Genomic DNA, 20,276 nt, shown 5'->3' with positions numbered 1-20,276 from the left:
ATGTGGGTTACCGTCAGACCAATAGCGGTGATTTTGTTTGTTACCTTCACCATCACATAAAAGTTTGCCTCATCACTGAATAAAATCTTCTGCGTAAACTGAGGGTCCTGTTCCAATTTTTGTTTTGCCCATTCTGCAGCACCTGAAACTACGGATACTGGAAGCCTGTGCTAGCATTTCTCCTGTGGTATTGCTATCAGTGTGTGAAGAGTGGGAGCAGAGGGTTGCATTGACAATCCAACACAATGGGCAGCACAATGAACACATTTTATAAGTGGTCAGAAACTTCTAAATAACTCATGAAAGAATAAAGTTACAGTAAAAACCAAGCACATCATTGTTTTTCTTGTGAAATTCCCAATAAGTTTGATGTGTCACATTACCCTCTTCCTATTGAAAAAACTTGGATTCAAAATGGACGACTTCAAAATGGCCGCCATGGTTACCACCCATCTTGAAAAGTTTCCCCCCTCACATATACTAATGGGCCACAAACAGGAAGTTAATATCACCCACCATTCCCATTTTATTAAGGTGTATCCATATAAATGCCCCACCCTGTACTATGTACTTTGTGTTATAACTCCTTAATTTTCAAAATTTATGCAAAAGCTTCCAGCAATTAATGGATTTTTTTGGTTTGTATTAGTAGTCTGGAAACCTCTTTGCAGTCTCTATTTGACAGAATTGCCCTGTATATTATAATTTTTTTTTTTAATGTAAATACCCTTTTATTGTAGAATTTCAGAAGTTGATAAAAGGGGTTATCCCACAAAACATAACATAGGTGATAAATGTATAACATCTAAGAGCCCTACTTCTGGGACCCCCACTGATCACTAGAATTGGCGTGCAGAGCTCCTGTTCCTCCTCACTACAAGACCAGAGTGAGGAGGCATTTAAATGGTGCACTGGTTATGTATAAACCATTGTACAGCATTCTTTGTCTATGTGGCTGATAAACAACTTAATAAAGTATCCAATACACATAGGAGAAGACTGAGATCATGCACTCAACGCAGACACGGATGCAACTTCGTATTTCAGCTTTAATCCAAGACTTGGACGAGTACAACATGCAGAACAGATTCACAGGGAGCAATGATAGAACAGGTGAGGTGGGTGCGTGATGGAGGGGTGGCAACCGGTTTCACGCACTGAGGCGCTTCCTCTGGCCCGTACTTATATCATCATGTCAAGGTGGAGTTTTTATGCAGTCACAACTGGGCGTTGTTAAAGTGACGAGAGCTTCAGTGCAACAACACAGGTTACATGGTTTTAATGTGTGAGTTTTTTTTTGCTATTTTTGATGTATTTGTATTCACCTGTATTGTTGCACTGAAGCTCTCGTCACTTTAGCAATGCCCAGTTGTGACTGCATAAAAACTCCACCTTGACATGATGAGGTCGCTACGGGCCAGAGGAAGCGCCTCAGTGTGTGAAATCGGTTGCCGCTCCTCCATCACGCCCCTGCCTCAACTGTTCCATCATTGCTCCCTGTGTATCTGTCCTGCATGTTGTACTCTTCCAAGTCTTGGATTAAAGCTGAAATACGAAGTTGCATCCGTGTCTGCAGTGAGTGCATTATCTCAGTCTTCTCCTACGTGTATTGGATATACTGCATCTTTCTACTTTTGTTGATAACAGCACCTCAGTCTCCCCTAGCAACTACCATTAGGACAGATACTGTGGTTTGCTCTTACTTACTTTCCACATCGCTACTCTCATACTTGTTAGCATTAGTAGTGCCAGACTTTCCTGTTTCTTGTGTGAACTTAATAAAGTACTTGACTGTTTCTATCAGCATCATAAAAATAAAAGAAGTGGCAGGTTTTATACCTGAGCAACGAGCAGTTCAAATTTGTCCTTCCTGTCGCCTGATACTAGCCGGATGAGAGGTTCGGGTCCATGTTTCTAGGGATCAATTGGGCCCCCAGCCATCTCACATTTTTTGCCTATCTTATGTATAGGTGATATTATTATTATTTTTTGTGTGTGTAAATGCGTTAACACCTTCACGACGAGCGACGTACATGTACGGCGCCGTGAAGTGTCACTTGGCGCGCAGCGACGTACATGTACGTCGCGGGGTTCCGGGAGCGCCGCGTCACCAGTAGCGGTGATCGGGCCGGGATGACTGCTGTTAGATAACAGCAGGCATCCCGGCACATTGCCGAGGGGGGTCCTGAGACCCCCCCATGACCGCGATGGGCACAAATCGCAGGTCAATTCAGACCTGCGATCTGCGAGATTCCGGGTCATACGGGTCACTGGTGACCCGGAAAATAAGAGGGATCGGGGGTGTCCGAGACACCCTCGATACCCCTGAAGGGATAGGAGTTTGGTGGCAGGGGTGCCACCCCTCCTATCCCTGCTTACTGGTCGGCCGAGCGACCGACCGATAGCAGACCGGGGGAGGGGGGGTTAAAGTTGGGTTCCCCCGCTTTGCCCACCTATCGGTGTCCGGGCAAAACGGGGGAACTGTCCTGAGAAGGTCGGCGCCGAAGGTCCCTTACCTGGATCCCGGAGCGCGATCCTCCATGCGGGGATCCCCCACGTGCGGCGGCGGCGGCAGCAATACATCCGGCTCCTGCTAGGTGAGTTGTTACCTAGCAACATTTAGAGACCAGTTTACAGTGGTCTCTAAACCGTGGCCCTCCAGGTGTTGCAAAACTACTACTCCCAGCATGCCCAGACAGCTGTTTGCTGTGTTGGCATGCTGGGACTTGTAGTTTTGCAATATTTAGAGGGGTTCAGGTTGTAGATCACTAAGTGGTCTCAAACTGTAGCCCTCCAGATGTTGCAAAACTACAACTCTCAGCATGCCCAGACAGCAGTTTGCTCTCTGGGCATGCTGCGAGTTGTAGTTTTGCAACATCTGGAGAGTCACAGTTTTGAGACCACTGGACAGTGATTTACAACCTGAACCCCTCTAAATCTTGCAAAACTACAACTCCCAGCATTCAGGCTGTCTTGGCATGCTGGGAGTTGTACTTGCGTGCCTCCAGCCGTTGCAGCATGCCCTTCCGCAATCAGTACATGCTGGGAGTTGTAGTTTTGCAACAGCTGGAGGCACACTGGTTGGAAAATACTGAGTTAGGTCATAGAACCTAACTCAAGGTTTTCCAACCAGTGTGCCTCCAGCTCTTGCAAAACTACAACTCCCAGCATGCACTCCCAGTCTGTCAGTGCATGCTGGGAGTTGTAGTTTTGACCCCCCCCCTCCCATGTGAATGTACAGGCTACATTCACACTGGCGGCAGATTACAGTGAGTTCCCCTCTTGAAGTTTGAGCTGCGGCAAATTTTCCGCCGCAGCTCAAACTCGTAGCGGGAGACTCAGTGTAATCTGCCTGCAGTGTGAATGTAACCTAAAAACACTACACTACACTAACATAAAATAAAGAGTAAAACACTACATATACACACATACACAGCCCCCCCTACCACCCCCTTTCCCCAATAAAAATGAAAAGCGTATTGTACGGCAGTGTTTCTAAGATGGAGCCTCCAGCTGTTGCAAAAAAAAAAACTCCCAGCATTTCTGTACAACAATTGACTGTCCAAGCATGCTGGGAGTTTTACAACAGCTGGAGGCACCCTGTTTGGGAATCACTGGCATAGAATACCCCTATGTCCACCCCTATGCAAGTCCCTAATTAAGGCTTCAAATGCGCATGGCGCTCTCACTTTGGAGCACTGTCGTATTTCAAGGCAACAGTATAGGGTCACATATGGGGTATCGCCATACTCGGGAGAAATTGCCTAACAAATTTTGGGGGGGCTTTTTCTCCTTTTACCCCTTATGAAATGGAACAGTTGGGGTCTACACATGCATGTTAGTGTAAAATAATAAACATTTTTACACTAACATGCTGGTGTTGCCCTATACTTTTCATTTTCAGGTAAAAGGGAAAAATGCCCCCCAAAATTTTAACGCAATTTCTCCCGTGTACGGAGATACCCCATATTTGGGCGCAAAGTGCTCTGGGGGCGCACAACAAGGCCCAGAAGTTAGAGTGCGCCATGTACATTTGAGGTGATTTGCACAGGGGTGGCTGATTGTTACAGCAGTTCTGACAAACGCAAAAAAAAAAAACACGCACATGTGACCCCATTTTGGAAACTACACCCCTCACGGAATGTAATAAGGGGTGCAGTGAGAATTTACACCCCACAGGTGTCTGACGGACCTTTGGAACAGTGGTCCGTGAAAATGAAAAATTTTGCATAGCCCACTGTTCCAAAGATCTGTCAAACACCAGTGGGGGGTAAATGCTCACTGTACACCTCATTAAATTCTGTGAGGGGTCTAGTTTCCAAAATGGTATGCCATGTGTTTTTTTTTTGCTGTCCTGGCACCATAGGGGCTTCCTAAATGCGACATGCCCCCCGAGCAAAATTTGCTCTCAAAAAGCCAAATATGACGCCTTCTCTTCTAAGCATTGTAGTTTGCCGGCAGTGCACTTCAGGTCCACTTATGGGGTACCTCCGTACTCAGAAGAGATGAGGTTACAAATTTTGGGGGGTCTTTTCTGCTATTAACCCTTTAAAAATGTGAAATTTTTACATATGCAAAAGTCGTGAAACACTTGTGGGGTATTAAGGGTCACTTTAATCCTTGTTATGTTCCTCATGGGGTCTAGTTTCCAAAATGGTATGCCGTGTGTTTTTTTTTTTTGCGGTTCTGACATCATAGGAGCTTCCTAAATGCGACATGCCCCTCAAAAATCATTTCAGAAAAACGTACTCTCCAAAATCCGCTCCTTCGCTTCTGAGCCCTCTACTGCGCCCGCCGAACAACTTACATAGACATGAGGTATGTCCTTACTGGAGAGAAATTGGGCTACAAATATAAGTATACATTTTCTCCTTTTACCCCTTGTAAAAATGAAAAAATTGGGTCTACAAGAACATGCGAGTGTAAAAAATGAAGATTTTGAATTTTCTCCTTCACTTTGCTGCTTTTCCTGTAAAACACCTAAAGGGTTAACACACTTACTGAATGTCATTTTGAATACTTTTGGGGGGTGCAGTTTTATAATGGGGTCATTTATGGGGTATTTCTAATATGAAGACCCTTCAAATCCACTTGAAACCTGAACTGGTCCCTGAAAAATAGTGAGTTTGAAAATTTTGTGAAAAATTGGAAAATTGCTGCTGAACTTTGAAGCCCTCTGGTGTCTTCCAAAAGTAAAAACTTGTCAATTTTATGATGCAAACATAAAGTAGACATATTGTATATGTGAACCAAAAAAAAAATTATTTAGAATATCCATTTTCCTTACAAGCAGAGAGCTTCAAAGTTAGAAAAATGCAAAATTTTAAATTTTTTCTTCAAATTTTGGGATTTTTCACCAAGAAAGGATGCAAGTTACGACAAAAATTTACCACTATGTTAAAGTAGAATATGTCACGAAAAAACAGTCTCCGAATCAGAATTGATAAGTAAAAGCATTCCAGAGTTATTAATGTTTAAAGTGACAGTGGTCAGATTTGCAAAAAAGGGCTTCGTCCTAGAGGTGAAAATGGTCTCCGTCCTTAAGGGGTTAAATTCACATCCTCCTGTGACCAGACTGGGTTCACATGTGCATTACCTGTTTTGAACAGATCAATTCATGTAGAACGGATCCTATCAGAAAAGATACAACAAAGTAGTCTTTCGCTTATATCTATCACCATAAACTTCAATGGAAAGTTTTGAATGTACACTCAAATGAAAAAAAATTGTGCATGCCACTTTTTTTTCTTACAGTTTAAGGCTAGGTTTCCACTTTTTTTTTTTTTTTTTGTACACTTAAAAAAAAGCATTTTGGCAGTTTTTCTGGCGTTTTTTCTGGCATTTTCCCTGGTGTGTGGAAACAGCCAAATTTGACCCCTGTTACAGTTTTTTCACTGCCTTCTGGGTACCACTCGGTGGGTCGGATGCTGACCGCCCGGTCCACAGAGTGTAAGGAGGTGAGGAGTGATGTACAGCATCACTACTCCCCTCCCCGGCAGTATAGTATACAGGCAGGGAAGTGCACACATAGGAGTGAAAGGGGGCTGGAGCCCCTGCCCTTTTCCTCACCTGCCCCTCTAGTGCCCTCACAAAAAGAGGCTGCAAACTCAGGGTGACCGGTGAAGTAAAAAGGCTCCGTTGCTGGGGAGATTTGTATGGGGTTTAATGGAGGGTGCTGTGCCCTCCCTGCAGCAAGGGGGCGCCACTTACCCTGTCATTATCTGCCATTTCTATGCTTCTCTCCACACGGAGGAGACAGGAGCAGGGGAGGCAGAGAGAAGCCCCGCCCACAGCATGTACGCCCACAAACTCTAGTCTATGCAGCCCTTACTGTAAGTAACTGTAAATATGTGAGTGATTGTATGTCAGTGCGTGTATATGTATATATGTGAGTTATTGTATGTCAGTGTGTGTGTATGTATATATGTGAGTGATTGTATGTCAGTGTGTGTATGTATATATGTGAGTGATTGTATGTCAGTGTGTGTGTGTATATGTATATATGTGAGTGATTGTATGTCAGTGTGTGTGTATATGTATATATGTGAGTGATTGTATGTCAGTGTGTGTGTGTATGTATATATGTGAGTGATTGTATGTCAGTGTGTGTGTATATGTATATATGTGAGTGATTGTATGTCAGTGTGTGTGTGTGTGTGTGTCCATCTCTATGTATGTGCAGAGAGGGATGGCTGGGGCCTTAGTGTAAGTGACTGTGTATATATGTGAGTGATTGTATGTCAGTGTGTGTATGTATATATGTGTGTTTGTGTGTGTGTCTATCTCTATGTATATGCCTATATATGTGAGCAAGTGAATCTGTGTGTGTATGTGTGTGTGTGTGTGTGTGTGTGTGTGTGTGTGTGTGTGTATATATATATATATATATATATATATATATATATATATGAGCAAGTGAATCTATGTATATGTGTATATATATGAGCAAGTGAATCTATGTATGTATATATGAGCAAGTGAATCTATGTATATATGTGTATGTGTGTGTGTGTATATATACATATATGAGCAAGTGAAGCTATGTATATATGTATATATGAGCAAGTGAATCTATGTATTTGTGTATAGATCTGTGAGTGATTGTATGTGTGTACCTGTATGTATGATGTGCTTATTGGCTATATCTTTTAGTATATATTCCATGTTATATGTGTGTCTGTGTATTTATGTTTCTTAATGTATATTTGTACCTGTATGTATGTGTCAAAGTGTCTCTTTGTATGTGTGTATATTACCTATGTACTGTATGTGCCTTTATGTTATGTGCTTGTATTTATTGTATGAAGCACATTATTAGGGATTTATTGGAGCAATGTAAGCACAGTATATAGGGAATTTATGGAAGCACAGTATATATTTCATTATATACACAGTATATAGGGAATTAATAGATGTATGGTGGCACAGTATATAGGGAATTAATAGATGAATGGTGGCACGGTATATAGGGAATTAATAGATGAATGGTGGCACGGTATATAGGGAATTAATAGATGAATGGTGGCACGGTGTATAGGGAATTAATAGATGACTGGTGGCACAGTATATAGGGAATTAATAGATGACTGGTGGCACAGTATATAGGGAATTAATTGATGAATGGTGGCACAGTATATAGGGAATTAATAGATGAATGGTGGCACAGTATATAGGGAATTAATTGATGAATGGTGGCACAGTATATAGGGAATTAATAGATGAATGGTGGCACAGTATATAGGGAATTAATAGATGAATGGTGGCACGGTATATAGGGAATTAATAGATTAATGGTGGCACAGTATATAGGGAATTAATAGATGAATGGTGGCACAGTATATAGGGACTTAAGGGGGTACGGTTTATAATTAAAGGGAAACTGACAGGCTGTTTACTCGCACTAAACCCAATACACTAGGTTACAGTGCATGTATACAAAAATTGGTCTTTCCATTTTCTAGGTATTGCCCCACATTGCTAGTATGCAAGGTCAGTCTTGTGCGCAATGGAGGCGGAGCTTCCCTGCCTCTATGCTGTGCTATGCCTGGCCGTCTTTGTATATTTATAATTCTTTTTTTTGCCAACTCTAGTATATTGTAGACTGTAAGCATATATTAGTGTGGTGTCCATCTCTTCAGTGTAAGAACCAGAGCTGTGTGGAGATTCCTGCATAAGGTGGGTGATTGGTGATGAGTGCTGGGTGATTGGTGCTGTGTTATTGGTGATGGGTGCTGGGTGATGGGTGATGGGTTCTGTCATATAGAGGTCAGACCGGGGCATATAGGGGAAGATTTATTAAAACCTTTGCAGAGGAAAAGCCTTCTGCAAAACGATCTGATTGGTTGCTATGGGCGACTGCACCGCTCTTTCTCTGCACAGGTTTTGATAAATCTCCTCTATAATACAGTATATTATAGGGCAGCTGTCACATGTTTTCTGTAAATAAGACTGACAGCACAGCCAAAGTGTATATACACATGGCAGACCTTCATAGAAACTGTTCTTGACTCGATTTTACAAAAACACCAACTTTTATGAGCATAGGAATGTCGAGGAGGCCTGGCGGGAGTCCACTGCTGTGTCCCTGGGCCGCAGTACATCTGCCCATTTAGTCTGGCAGACGTTTTTTAAATTATGAAAAGTGCCCTCTTTTTTTTACTTGAGCCCCTGCCCTTCAAAATGTCTGTGCACATCCCTGTATACAGGGGGGCATAGTGTACCCGTGTATACTATACAGGAGCCGGGATTCCCGTCACCAGACTGACCGGACTCCCTGCTCCTATAGCCCCTTTGGGCGGTATACAGAATGTACAGCTATCTATAGATAGCTGTATATAGTGTATACAGAACAGGAGGTCCACTTACCTCCCTCGTTTCTGTCACCGCCGGTCCGTGTAGCTCCGCCCCCTAGTAATGACGCAATTGGGGCGGAGCTACATACATATTCAGGCTAGTCTGAAGCTCTGTGCACATTGTCCGTTTTGGATAATGGGAACAGGCCCTTCTGCCAGTGTCTACCCAAACAGGGAGACTCCAGCTGTTGCTAAACTACAACTCCCAGCATGCTGGGAGTTGTAGTTTTGCACCAATTGGAGGCTCATTGTTTAGGTAGACAATTGCATTATGGGCGCTCTCCCCTGCAGAGAGTGCAAAAAATGTCCTAACCTATTTTTTTTGTGTTTTTTTTTTTCTCGTTTCAGATCCGTGTTTGCAGAGGATTACGACAGATTCAATGGATTACGACGGATGAACTTTATTTTTTTAATTTTAATAAAATGGTTGACGAGGGCTGTGGGGTAGTGTTTTTAACCCCTTAACGACACAGGACGTATATTTACGTCCTGCGCCGGCTCCGGCGATATGAAGCGGGATCGCGCCGCGATCCCGCATCATATCGCGTCGGTCCCGGCGCTCATCAACGGCCGGGACTCGCAGCTAATACCACACATCGCCGATCGCGGCGATGTGCGGTATTAACCCTTTAGAAGCGGCGGTCAAAGCTGATAGCCGCTTCTAAAGTGAAAGTGACCCGGCTGCTCAGTCAGGCTGTTCAAGACCGCCGCTGTGAAATCGCGGCGTCCCGAACAGCTGACAGGACACTGGGAGGGCCCTTACCTGCCTCCCCGGTGTCCGATCGGTGAATGACCGCTCCGTGCCTGAGATCCAGGCAGGAGCAGTCAAGCGCCGATAACACTGATCACAGGCGTGTGATCTGTGTAGAAGATCAGTGTGTGCAGTGTTATAGGTCCCTATGGGTATAGGTCATTTAACACCTTCCCTAATAAAAGTTTGAATCACCCCCCTTTTCCCGTATAAATTTTCCTGCATGTAGTTATGATTTTTTCCAGAAGTGCGACAAAATCAAACCTATATAAATAGGGAATCATTTTAACCGTATGGACCTACAGAATAATGATAAGGTGCAATTTTTACCGAAATATGCACTGCGTAGAAACGGAAGCCCCCAAAAGTTACAAAATGGCGTTTTTTCTTCGATTTTGTCGCACAATGATTTTTTTTTCCCGTTTCGCCGTGCATTTTTCGGTAAAATGACTGTCACTGCAAAGTAGAATTGGCGACGCAAAAAATAAGCCATAGTATGGATTTTTAGGTGGAAAATTGAAAGGGTTATGATTTTTAAAAGGTAAGGAGGAAAAAACGAAAGTGCAAAAACGGAAAAACCCTGAGTCCTTAAGGGGTTAAAATAAAATAATTTTTCCAATGTGTTGTCTTTTTTTTAATTGAATATTCAGACTTAGTTATGGAGGCTGTCTAATAGACCGAATCCATTACTAAGCCGGGGCTTTAGCATTAGCACCAAAAACAGCTGGTGCTTACCCCCAATTATTACCCCTGTACCCACCGCCACAGGAGTGCCGGGAAGAGCCGGTACCAACAGGCCCGGAGCGTCAAAAATGGCGCTCCTGGGCGGTAACAGGCTGGCGTTATTTAGGCTGGGGAGGGCAAGTAACAATGGTGCTCGCCCACCCTGGTAATGTCAGGCTGTTGATGCTTTGGTGGTATCGTGCTGATACTGAATATACAGGGAACCCTATGCGGTTTTTTTCATAAAAAAACTAACAAAAAAGAAAACGCATAGGGTTCCCCCTATTTTTAGTATCAGCCAGATACCAACAAAGCAGCAACAGCCTGACGTTACCAGGGTGGGCAAGGACATTGTTACTGGCCCTCCCCAGCCTAAATAACGCCAGCCTGTTACCGCCTAGGCCCAGGAGTGCCACTTTAGTTTTAAAAACACTGCCCCACAGCCCTCATTAACCATTTTATTAAAATATAAAAAAATCCTGTTCATCCGTGGTAATCTATCAAATCCGTCGTAATCCTCTGCATACACGGATCTGAAACAAGAAGAAAGAAAGAAAACACAAAAAAAATGGGTTAGGACATTTTTTGCACTCTCTGCAGGGGAGAGCGCCATAATGCAATGTCTACCTAAACAGTGAGCCTCCAATTGGTGCAAAACTACAACTCCCAGCATGCCCAGACAGCCTTTGGCTGTCTGGGCATGCTGGGAGTTGTAGTTAAGCAACAGCTGGAGTCTCCCTGTCTGGGTAGACACTGGCAGAAGGGTCTGTTCCCATTATCCAATACGGACAATGTTAACATAGCCTTATACCCTTGCCAGCCTGGATTGCGTCTGTAGCTCTTCCCCCTACTGACGTAATCACTAGGGGGGCGGAGCTACAAGGACATGCGGGGACTGGACGGAGGTAAGGGGATTTCTCCATCTTCTGTATACACTATATACAGCTATCTATAGATAGCTGTATATAGTGTATACCGCCCAAAGGGTTAACCTACACTGTCCAGCAGTGTAAGTTAAAGGGGTATTCCAGGCAAAACCTTTTTTTATATATATCAACTGGCTCCGGAAAGATAAACAGATTTGTAAATTACTTCTATTAAAAAATCTTAATCCTTCCAATAGTTATTGGCTTCTGAAGTTTTCTGTCTAACTGCTCAATGATGATGTCACGTCCCGGGAGCTGTGCATGATGGGAGAATATCCCCATAGGAACTGCACAGCTCCCGGGACGTGAGTCATCAGAGAGCAGTTAGACAGAAAACAACAACTCAACTTCAGAAGCTAATAACTATTGGAAGAATTAAGATTTTTTAATAGAAGTAATTTACAAATCTGTTTAACTTTCCGGAGCCAGTTGATATATAAAAAAAAGTTTTGGCCTGGAATACCCCTTTAACTCTTTCATTGCCGGGCTGGCTTAGCGCACAGCTAAGCTAAGGGGTTAAGTGAGCCAGCAATGTGTATACTGTATACTCACTGTAAGTTCTTGCTAGGCACTGGACAGTAGATATACGATGTATACCTACGGCTCAGCGTCAGCTGTTCTCCCGGCTCTTTAGCCTTGAGAACAGCTGATCCCGACATTCACATCAGGAGGATCGCAGCGGGTGTCAGGAGGAGTGACATCCGCTGTGATCTGTCCCTTACTGCAGGTACTAATACTCCCAACATGGAGCACACTCTGCTCCATGCTGGGAGCTGTAGTACCTGCATTAATAGACAGATCACAGCGAGAGTCACTCCTCCTGACACCCGTTGCGATCCTCCAGTATAATGTATAGATACGGGCGGCTGCTCTTCTATGGTCCCCTGCACTGCCGTATATATACACATATTCCTATTTCCCACAGAGTTGTGATTGGCTGGAACCATCTGACCATTTACAGCTCTCTGCGGGAAATATGAATATGTGTATATATACGTCAGTGTAGGGGCCCATAGAAGAGCGGCCACCGCATCTATACATTATACAAGAGGATCGCAAGGGACCCCAGCGATCTTTCAATTAGTACAGGTAACTACTACTCCTATCATGGAACAGTGTGTTCCATGCTGGGAGTAGTAGTACTACCTAAAAAATGTAAAAAAAAATAAAAACTGAAATACACACACACACACTACATTTTTATTATTGTCGGCTACATTTTTAGTGCCCTACCCGTGCACATAAATTGATCCCTGTTTAAAAATTAATTAAAATTTTGTTATAAAAAAAGATAGATTTCGTTAAATACAATTTTTTCCATCACTACTGTATCTTTTTTTCTTTTTTATTATTATTTTTTAATGGTACCCTACTAAATTGTAATAAAAAAGGTATCTCCAACACTCCAAAAGAGAATAAAAAACGCCTGAAAAAACGCCAAATTTAAAACCCACATGGAGTTTTTCTTGGCGTTTTTTCACTCCCATAGACTTCTATGGGAGAAAAACGCCAAGATTTTGCTGAAAAAACGCCAAAATCTCGATAAGAGGTCATTTTTTAAAAACTGACAAGGAGCCCAAAAACGCCAAAACGATTAAAAAAACGCCAAACTGAAAAACGCCAAGTGGATTTGGCATTTTGCAGTTTACTATTGACTTGCAGCTAACATCTGGCCGCAGTGTTTTTTCACAAAAAAAACGCCATGCGGCAGAATGGGCGTTTTTATTGGCGTTTTTGTAAGGGGAAAAAAAAGTGAAAACCTAGCCTAAGAACAGAAAGCAAAGAAACAGACGTGGACAGAGACTGACCCAGCGATTTGATGGGATGTGTTAATTTCCATTTCTCTGTTGCTTGAACGTATCAGGCAAATGGAATTAAGCCTGGACCTAGCATTTGTCTTCAGCACAATTTCACTTGTAGAAATTACATGGGTTTTTCAAAGCAGGTGGCATTGCACCTAGCTGTTGGGGATATTTCTGCCTTATTCTTGCTCTACATATGCTGCAGTAGCTTTAGATGTCATAGTATGAGATCAGAATTCAAATAGAAAACTTGTTCTCTGTATATCAGCTATTGTAAAGCACTGTGTGACAACTGTGCATCAGTTCAGACAGATCAGAGACCCCTTACCGATTGATAATGTTCTATTTGAAAATTGCAGTGGATAGTCAGAAAGAATTTCACCTAATTTATGAAAAGGCTCATACATCTTATACTATAAATCTGGCAAATACATAATTGTCTGTTTTTATTTATTTATACCAGTAGAGTAACTAGAATTCTATGGGCTTTGAGGCAAATTTTTAACCAAGGCCTTACTGCAACAACTAGGTTATTCAAAAATGTTTGCACTCAAGCCTAGCATAAACTGTAATTATTCTCTATTTATAAAAATACTGCCCTAATCCTATAGTTACCAAATAACCCCAGTACATAAGAAATAGATATCATCACCGTATATATTATCTTCATACTGTTAGTGACCAAATCCAGTGTACCAAGACCAAATATTACAAATAATTGCACTTTACTATGGACAGAAAATACAACCATATCATGACTGCATATTACCAACACACATTGGCTAAGAATTATCAAACTGTGTGAGAAAAAATAGTGATTGTCCCACAGCAACCAATCACAGCTCATAACAACCACTTTAAATAGACCAGTATCATCCCCATATAGTGATAGATAGCCGTCCTACACTGGCTATCTGCAGACTTGATAAGTCATCCAGCATGCAGTTATTTCACAGTGGCTCAGCACGCAGTTATTTTACATGGGCTCAGCATGCAGTTATTTCACAGGGGCACTCTTATTTGGTAATTTCCTGTCTTTTCCATCCGGCCAGACCACCATGGAAACTTCTCCCAGCTTTGACTTTTCTCTACAGATCTCTGACCCCCAACCTACCTATTTTTCTAGCCCCCAACCTATATGGTGAAACCTGCACCTAAGAGGGATCCTCCTGTGGAGTTGCCATAAATGTCCAAGGTGGAATTACTTTTAACTAAAACCACTTCCAACTTCCTTTTCTTCTGCAATTGAATTAAAAAGATTTATTTTATATTTTTGTAAATATATACCTGTGGATACGTTTGGATATTTTTTTGAGTATGTGTCCTTTTCTTTTCCTTTGTATTTTTAGGTTGTGCGGTCAGGTCAAAAGCTGCTAGCAAAGAAGGCTTCACAGACTGGAGAGAAGAAAAGTGGAGGCTGGTTTGGAGGGTTTTGGGGGAAGAAAGAAACCTCTAAGAAAGAAGACTCTGAAGAACTCTCAGTCCCTGATAGTAATTGCTTACATAATTTTTACTTTTTCTAAGAAACACAAAATCTAGAAATTATATAATTAATTAGGAGATAAATATGCCCACAGTGTGGTCATTCTGTAGGATTTCCTTGTCTTGTAGAGATCCTGCAAAGTAAACAGGTTAACATTTTCATTTTTCGTTGTTGAATGCCTGGAGGGCAGGACTTGACTAAAGGGGAAGGGTTTAACTATCTTTAACCCCTTAAGGAGCACGGGTTTTTCCATTTTTGCACATTCGTTTTTTCCTCATCACCTTCTAAAAATCATAACTCTTTCAGTTTTGTACCTACAGACTCATATGTGGGTTTATTTTTTTGCCACCAATTGTACTTTGTAATGACCTCAATCATTTCACCACAGAATTTACGACTGACCCAGAAAAAAAATACTTGTGGGGAAAAATTGGGAAAAAGAGTCATTTTGTAACTTTTGGGGTCTTCTGATTCTACGCAGTGCACTTTTCGGTAAAATTGTCACCATATATTTATTTTGTAGGTCCATACGGTCACAATGATACCCAATTTATATATGTTTTTCGTTATTTCACTTATTTAAAAAAAATTATAACTACGTGCACCAAAATTAGTATGTTTAAAATTGTTCTTTTCTGACCCCTATAACTTTTTTTATTTTTCCGTATACTGGGTGGTATGAGGGCAAATTTTTAGCACTATGATCTGAAGTTTTTATCAGTATCATTTATGTTTTGATGGGACTTTTTGATCGTTCTTTATAAAAAAAATTTTTATAGAGTATACAAATTGACAGAAAATACGCAATATTTGACTTTGGTATTTTTTTTTTATGTATACGCCATTGACCGTGCGATTTAACTAGCATTATATTTTTATAGTTCGGACATTTACGCACGCGGCGATACCACATGTTTATTTTTATTATGTTTTTATATTTTTTTTACATGGAATTTGGGAAAAGGGGGGTCATTTGAACTTTTAATAAGGAAGGGGTTATTGTTTTTTTTTTTACTTTTATTAAACTTTTTTTTTTTTACTCTTTATTAGTCCCCATATGGACTTTTAGGAGGAAGCATTAGATTCCTGATACAGATCAATGTGGTTCATAGAACCACATTGATCTGTGCTCCATTGATAAAGCCTGGTCCTGCCAGGCTTTATCAATGGGAGAGCCGGGATAGCCGCAGCAGCAGAGGTAAGCCTTTACGGCTACCTCCACTTTGGATTGCCCCCCTGCGATCGCGCTGCTTGGGGGCGGTCCACCCCACAGGACCACCACAGCTTCCTTTAGACACCGCTGTCAAATTTGACAGCAGCGATCTAAAGGGTCAGTAGCCGGCCGCGGCGATCGTCGCATGTCTGCTATTAACGCCGCGGCCCCCAGCTACAAGAATCAGCTGGGGGCCGGCTGGTATGACGCGGGCTCGAGTCCGCACCATACAACTGTTAACTGCACATGGCCGAGTATACACGTCCATGGTCGTTAACCAGTTAATCTTTGTCGTACTTCAGACAGTTATCTTACAGCCGAACATCTTGCAGCCAAAGAATTGTGAGGAGGCTGAGGAATGCAGACATGAATGATGATCTGTGACACAGAGACAGGATGTCTTTATAAACTTCTCACATATGACTTTGACACACATTAGGATCAAAATAAGGGAGGAGATTAAAGGGAATTTGTCATTGTTGTCACCTGCCCAAACACTTCAATGGAGAAAAACAGACATGGCCACACAACTACATCTTGCACTAAGATCCTTTGCTTCTCAACACACACACACACAAGCATAGGATATAGGTTATGATCATAATGTGCATGTCTGCTAGCCTCGTCACGCCCACCTGTGTGTCTCGTCACACCCACCCTAACTTTCCTAACTTTAAATGGCTTGGTGCTTAGTGTGACCACCTATGCCACTGCCCATAGGGTGAAATGTCCAGTGGGGCTGCCAGGCCTCTGGGTCATTCCCCTTTTTGGCTTGGTGTCATAGCGATGGTGGTCATTTTCCAGCGTAATGCCAATTTTAGTTCAGGAACCCACTCTCATCAGCTGGCTTTTACGTTGTGAGTTGGCTTGAATATTTTGATCAATATGTACTCTAACAACCTGTTCTTTTTTGAAATTATGCTGAGAAGCAATAAGATCATGGTACAAGTTGTTGATGCGGGGCCTGTTTCTCTTTTTTAATTTTTTTTATTTAATTTTTTTTAAGCACTTGCACTAATCAGTTGGTCCAAGCTTGTAGTGCAGGTGACACTGATGACAAATGGTACTTGTGATTAAGCTCTGTGGCTCTGTTAAACCTGTTTCTTTTTTTTTCTTTTTTTTTATTCTAGTTAGGCTTGGTGCACTAGGGGCATTCCCAAGCCCTAAGTGCATGTTGATGTCAATCCTGCTTCCCCTCTGTCCACCTTTATGCATATTTATAACCTGCCTTCTGTCTGCTTTCGCTGACCGCTTTAAGGGTATGCCTGGAGGCGGTGCTTGCGCAGTAGTCAACTAAAGCAGAAGAAGGGCTATAAATATGCACAAAGCAGGCCAGACAGAGGAGAAAGTAGACTTGATGTCAGCATGCACTTGGGGCTTGGAGACGCCCTGCATAAACTTAGCCATCTAATTAAGATATAACTGGAACCGGTCATAACACACAAACGGAGCCACAGTGAGCCAAACGGCAAGTACCATTTTCAACAGTGTTCCCCGCACTACAATCCTATACTGACAAATAAGTGCTGGTGATACTGATGACAGATAACCTTTAATTAAGTATACATACTTAGCAACCTTAATTTTAAAACCACTGACTTTGAGGTGAATAACTGTTTATTGTGACACTGGGTCCTGTCTATGGGTGAAATTATATTAGGCTGCATGTGAACAGACAAATCTTGATATGATGCTTTGGGAGCAAGAAAAATGCTTAGGCTATGTTCACATGGGGGGAATGTCCGCATTCGGCCATTCACCGGACAGCGAAGCGTCAGCAGAACATGTTAGGACGACTTGGAAATGTGCTCTTGATGGCCTATCCTTCATTTCAGCCCAGAAAATTCCTTTTAAACCAACAACAAAACAAATGCATTGTGCCGTGAAACCTCAATGGACTTCATGCTTTTATAAATTCTAGTTTCTAAAGTGAGAAATTAAAATTTTTATTCATTTTGGGATTTGACAAAGTGGATTGTAATTTTAATGTATGTTTGCTATATTAGTCAACTTGTCGAGGGCTCAGTGATAAAAACAGCACAAAAAATAAAAAGCCCCACCGGTTGCTTGAATTAAATTTTTCCCAAAAACATTGCATCAGATAACAGGCACATGTACACTGATACATATGCCCCAATATGATAGTTATTCTGACTGCATAGTTTTATCTTTTTGCATATAAATTATGCTTAATTAGTTTTGGAATAATTAACCTCTTAAGGACGCAGGGCATACCTGTACGTCCTGCACCCGGTCAATAACGTGGGGTCACTCACATCATAGCGGGTCAGTCCCGGTGGCTAATGAAAGCTGGGACCCTGGGCTAATAGCGTGTGGCACTGATCATTGTGCCACTTGCTATTAACCCTTTAGACACGGCGATCAAAGTTGATTGCCGCGTCTAAAGTTGAAAAAATTGCATTCCGGCAGCTGTCGGGCTGATTGGGACCATCGCGGGATCAGCTAGGACATGAGAAGGAGGGTCCATTGCCTGCCTCCGCAGTGTCCGATCGGCGAATGACTTCTCCATGCCTGAGATCTAGGCAGGAGAAGTCAAGCCCCGATAACACTGTTTGTCCGCATGTAATTCTATGTTGATGATCAGTGTTAGCAATCAATGTAATGCATATTATAGCCAATAGAGGGGGCTATAACATAGCAAAAAAAAGTTTAAAAAAAGTTACTAATGATGAATTAACCCCTTCCCTAATAAAAGTAAGATTCACCCCCCTTTTCCCCATTTAAAAAAAAATAACAACTGTGTAAATAAAAATAAACATGTAGTGCGTAAATGTCCAAACTATAAAAATATATAGTTAATTAAACCGCACGGTCAATGGCATACATGCAAAAAAAATTCCAAAGTCCAAAATCGCGTATTTTTGGTCGCTTTTATAGCCCAAAAAATTCATAAAAGGTGATCAAAAAGTCCAATCAAAACATAAATGGTATCAATAAAAACTTCAGATCACGGCGCAAAAAATTAGCCCTCATACCGGCCCATACACAGAAAAATAAAAAAGTTATAGGGGTCAGTTATGTAGCTATGATTTTATTCACAAGTAATACAAAATGAAACCTATATAAGTATGATCATTTTAACCGTATGGACCTACAGAATAAAGGTAGTGTCATTTTTACCAATAAATGCACTACGTAGAAACTGAAGCCCCAAAAAGTTACAAAATGGCATTTTTTCTTTGTCGCACAATTTATTTTCCATTTTTTCATTTCGCTGTGGATTTTTTGGTAAAATGACTAAGGTCACTGCAAAGTAGAAATGGTGGTGCAAAAAAAAAATAAGCCCTAATATGGAATTTTAGGTGTGTTATGAAAGCGTTATGAAGAAAAAATGAAAATGCAAAAACGGAAAAACCCTGCATCCTTTAGGGATTAATGGAGCAGAAACTGAAAGTTATGGCATATATGATTTGACAATGTTCTGCCTATAGGAGTGTAGTAGTATAATCGTAGTAAAATGTAGTCTTGTTTTGGCAGTAGCAAAGCGTTCAGAAAATGAATTAAACAAATCATGAATTATATATAATTTAACCATTAATCCTGATTATAATGTTGTTAGGAAAATATTGGCCATATTTTATGTATTATAATAGCAATAATTTGTTTCAGAAATTAATGACTTGATGTCTCCTGAGGAAAAAAAGAAACTTTTTACGGCAATAGGTTACAGTGAAAGCTCTCACAATCTCAATTTGCCTAAAACGGTAAGTAAATACTGTATACTTTGCGCCTTAGAATGAATCATCAGGGCCTAATGTTCTTACACAGATAATATTGTCCTCAATTGCAGCTTTTGTCCTTTAATTGTGGTTGGCACCTGGATTCACTGTTTTAATAAAGTCTAGTTGACGCTGCAGTTATTGGTGAATCACAAGTATTAATGACCACAGCTTACCACTAGCGTCTGCAATTCAGTAAAAATTGTGGACAGCACCTGGACTTCTTAAAATGGTGAGTTTTGGTGGTGACTTGCATTAAGGGATGCACGCAGCAGTCCCAGACAGTACTTCCAAGTAGAAAATCTTCCTAAGAAGAACCCCATTTAAATTCCCTCAGAAAGCAAAATAGATTTGTTGCTATGGGCAAGTCCTTTTAATGTGTCTTTACACTAGTTTAACCCCTTCCCGCTACAGAACGTATGCATACATCCCAGCTGCCAACAGTTTTGCACAACTGGACATATGCATACATCCTGTATTAAAAGCTTCACTTTGCAGCTCTGCACAGAGAAGCCGAGGCAATCTCCGCTGCTTTCGACAGCAGGGGATCGCTATGACAAGCAGAGGGACCAATCAGAATGGTTCCACCTTGCGATCGCTCTGATTTGCTGTCCTCTGACAGACTGGCTAACCAGAGCGCAGATCATGTGACCGGACTGTTCTGGCTCAGTGATCGCGCTGTTTAGTCAGTCTGTCAAAGGAGAGTGTACAGTGAAGTGCTACGGACTGATCTGCCATTTTCACGGCAGATCAGCTCTGAAAAGTCAGAAAAGATCTTAAAACCCC

At 41.7% G+C, this 20,276-nt stretch overlaps 1 protein-coding gene across 6 annotated transcripts in view; it reads left to right on the top strand.

Moving 5' to 3' along the window:
* Positions 1-20,276, top strand: part of VPS13C (vacuolar protein sorting 13 homolog C) — a 773,393-nt gene that overhangs the window by 175,450 nt on the left and 577,667 nt on the right. For all 6 annotated transcript variants that reach the window (XM_056572804.1, XM_056572802.1, XM_056572807.1 and 3 more), the window contains 2 exons: positions 14,404-14,545; positions 19,381-19,475. In XM_056572804.1, coding sequence (XP_056428779.1) covers positions 14,404-14,545; positions 19,381-19,475 — 237 coding nt within the window. The remainder of the gene's footprint in view (positions 1-14,403; positions 14,546-19,380; positions 19,476-20,276) is intronic.

This window comes from Hyla sarda, chromosome 4 (genome assembly GCF_029499605.1).
Source record: "Hyla sarda isolate aHylSar1 chromosome 4, aHylSar1.hap1, whole genome shotgun sequence".
Taxonomy (NCBI): Eukaryota; Metazoa; Chordata; class Amphibia; order Anura; family Hylidae; genus Hyla; species Hyla sarda.
The sequence above is the reverse complement of the archived record's forward strand: the minus strand, read 5'-3'. Positions and strand labels throughout refer to the sequence as shown.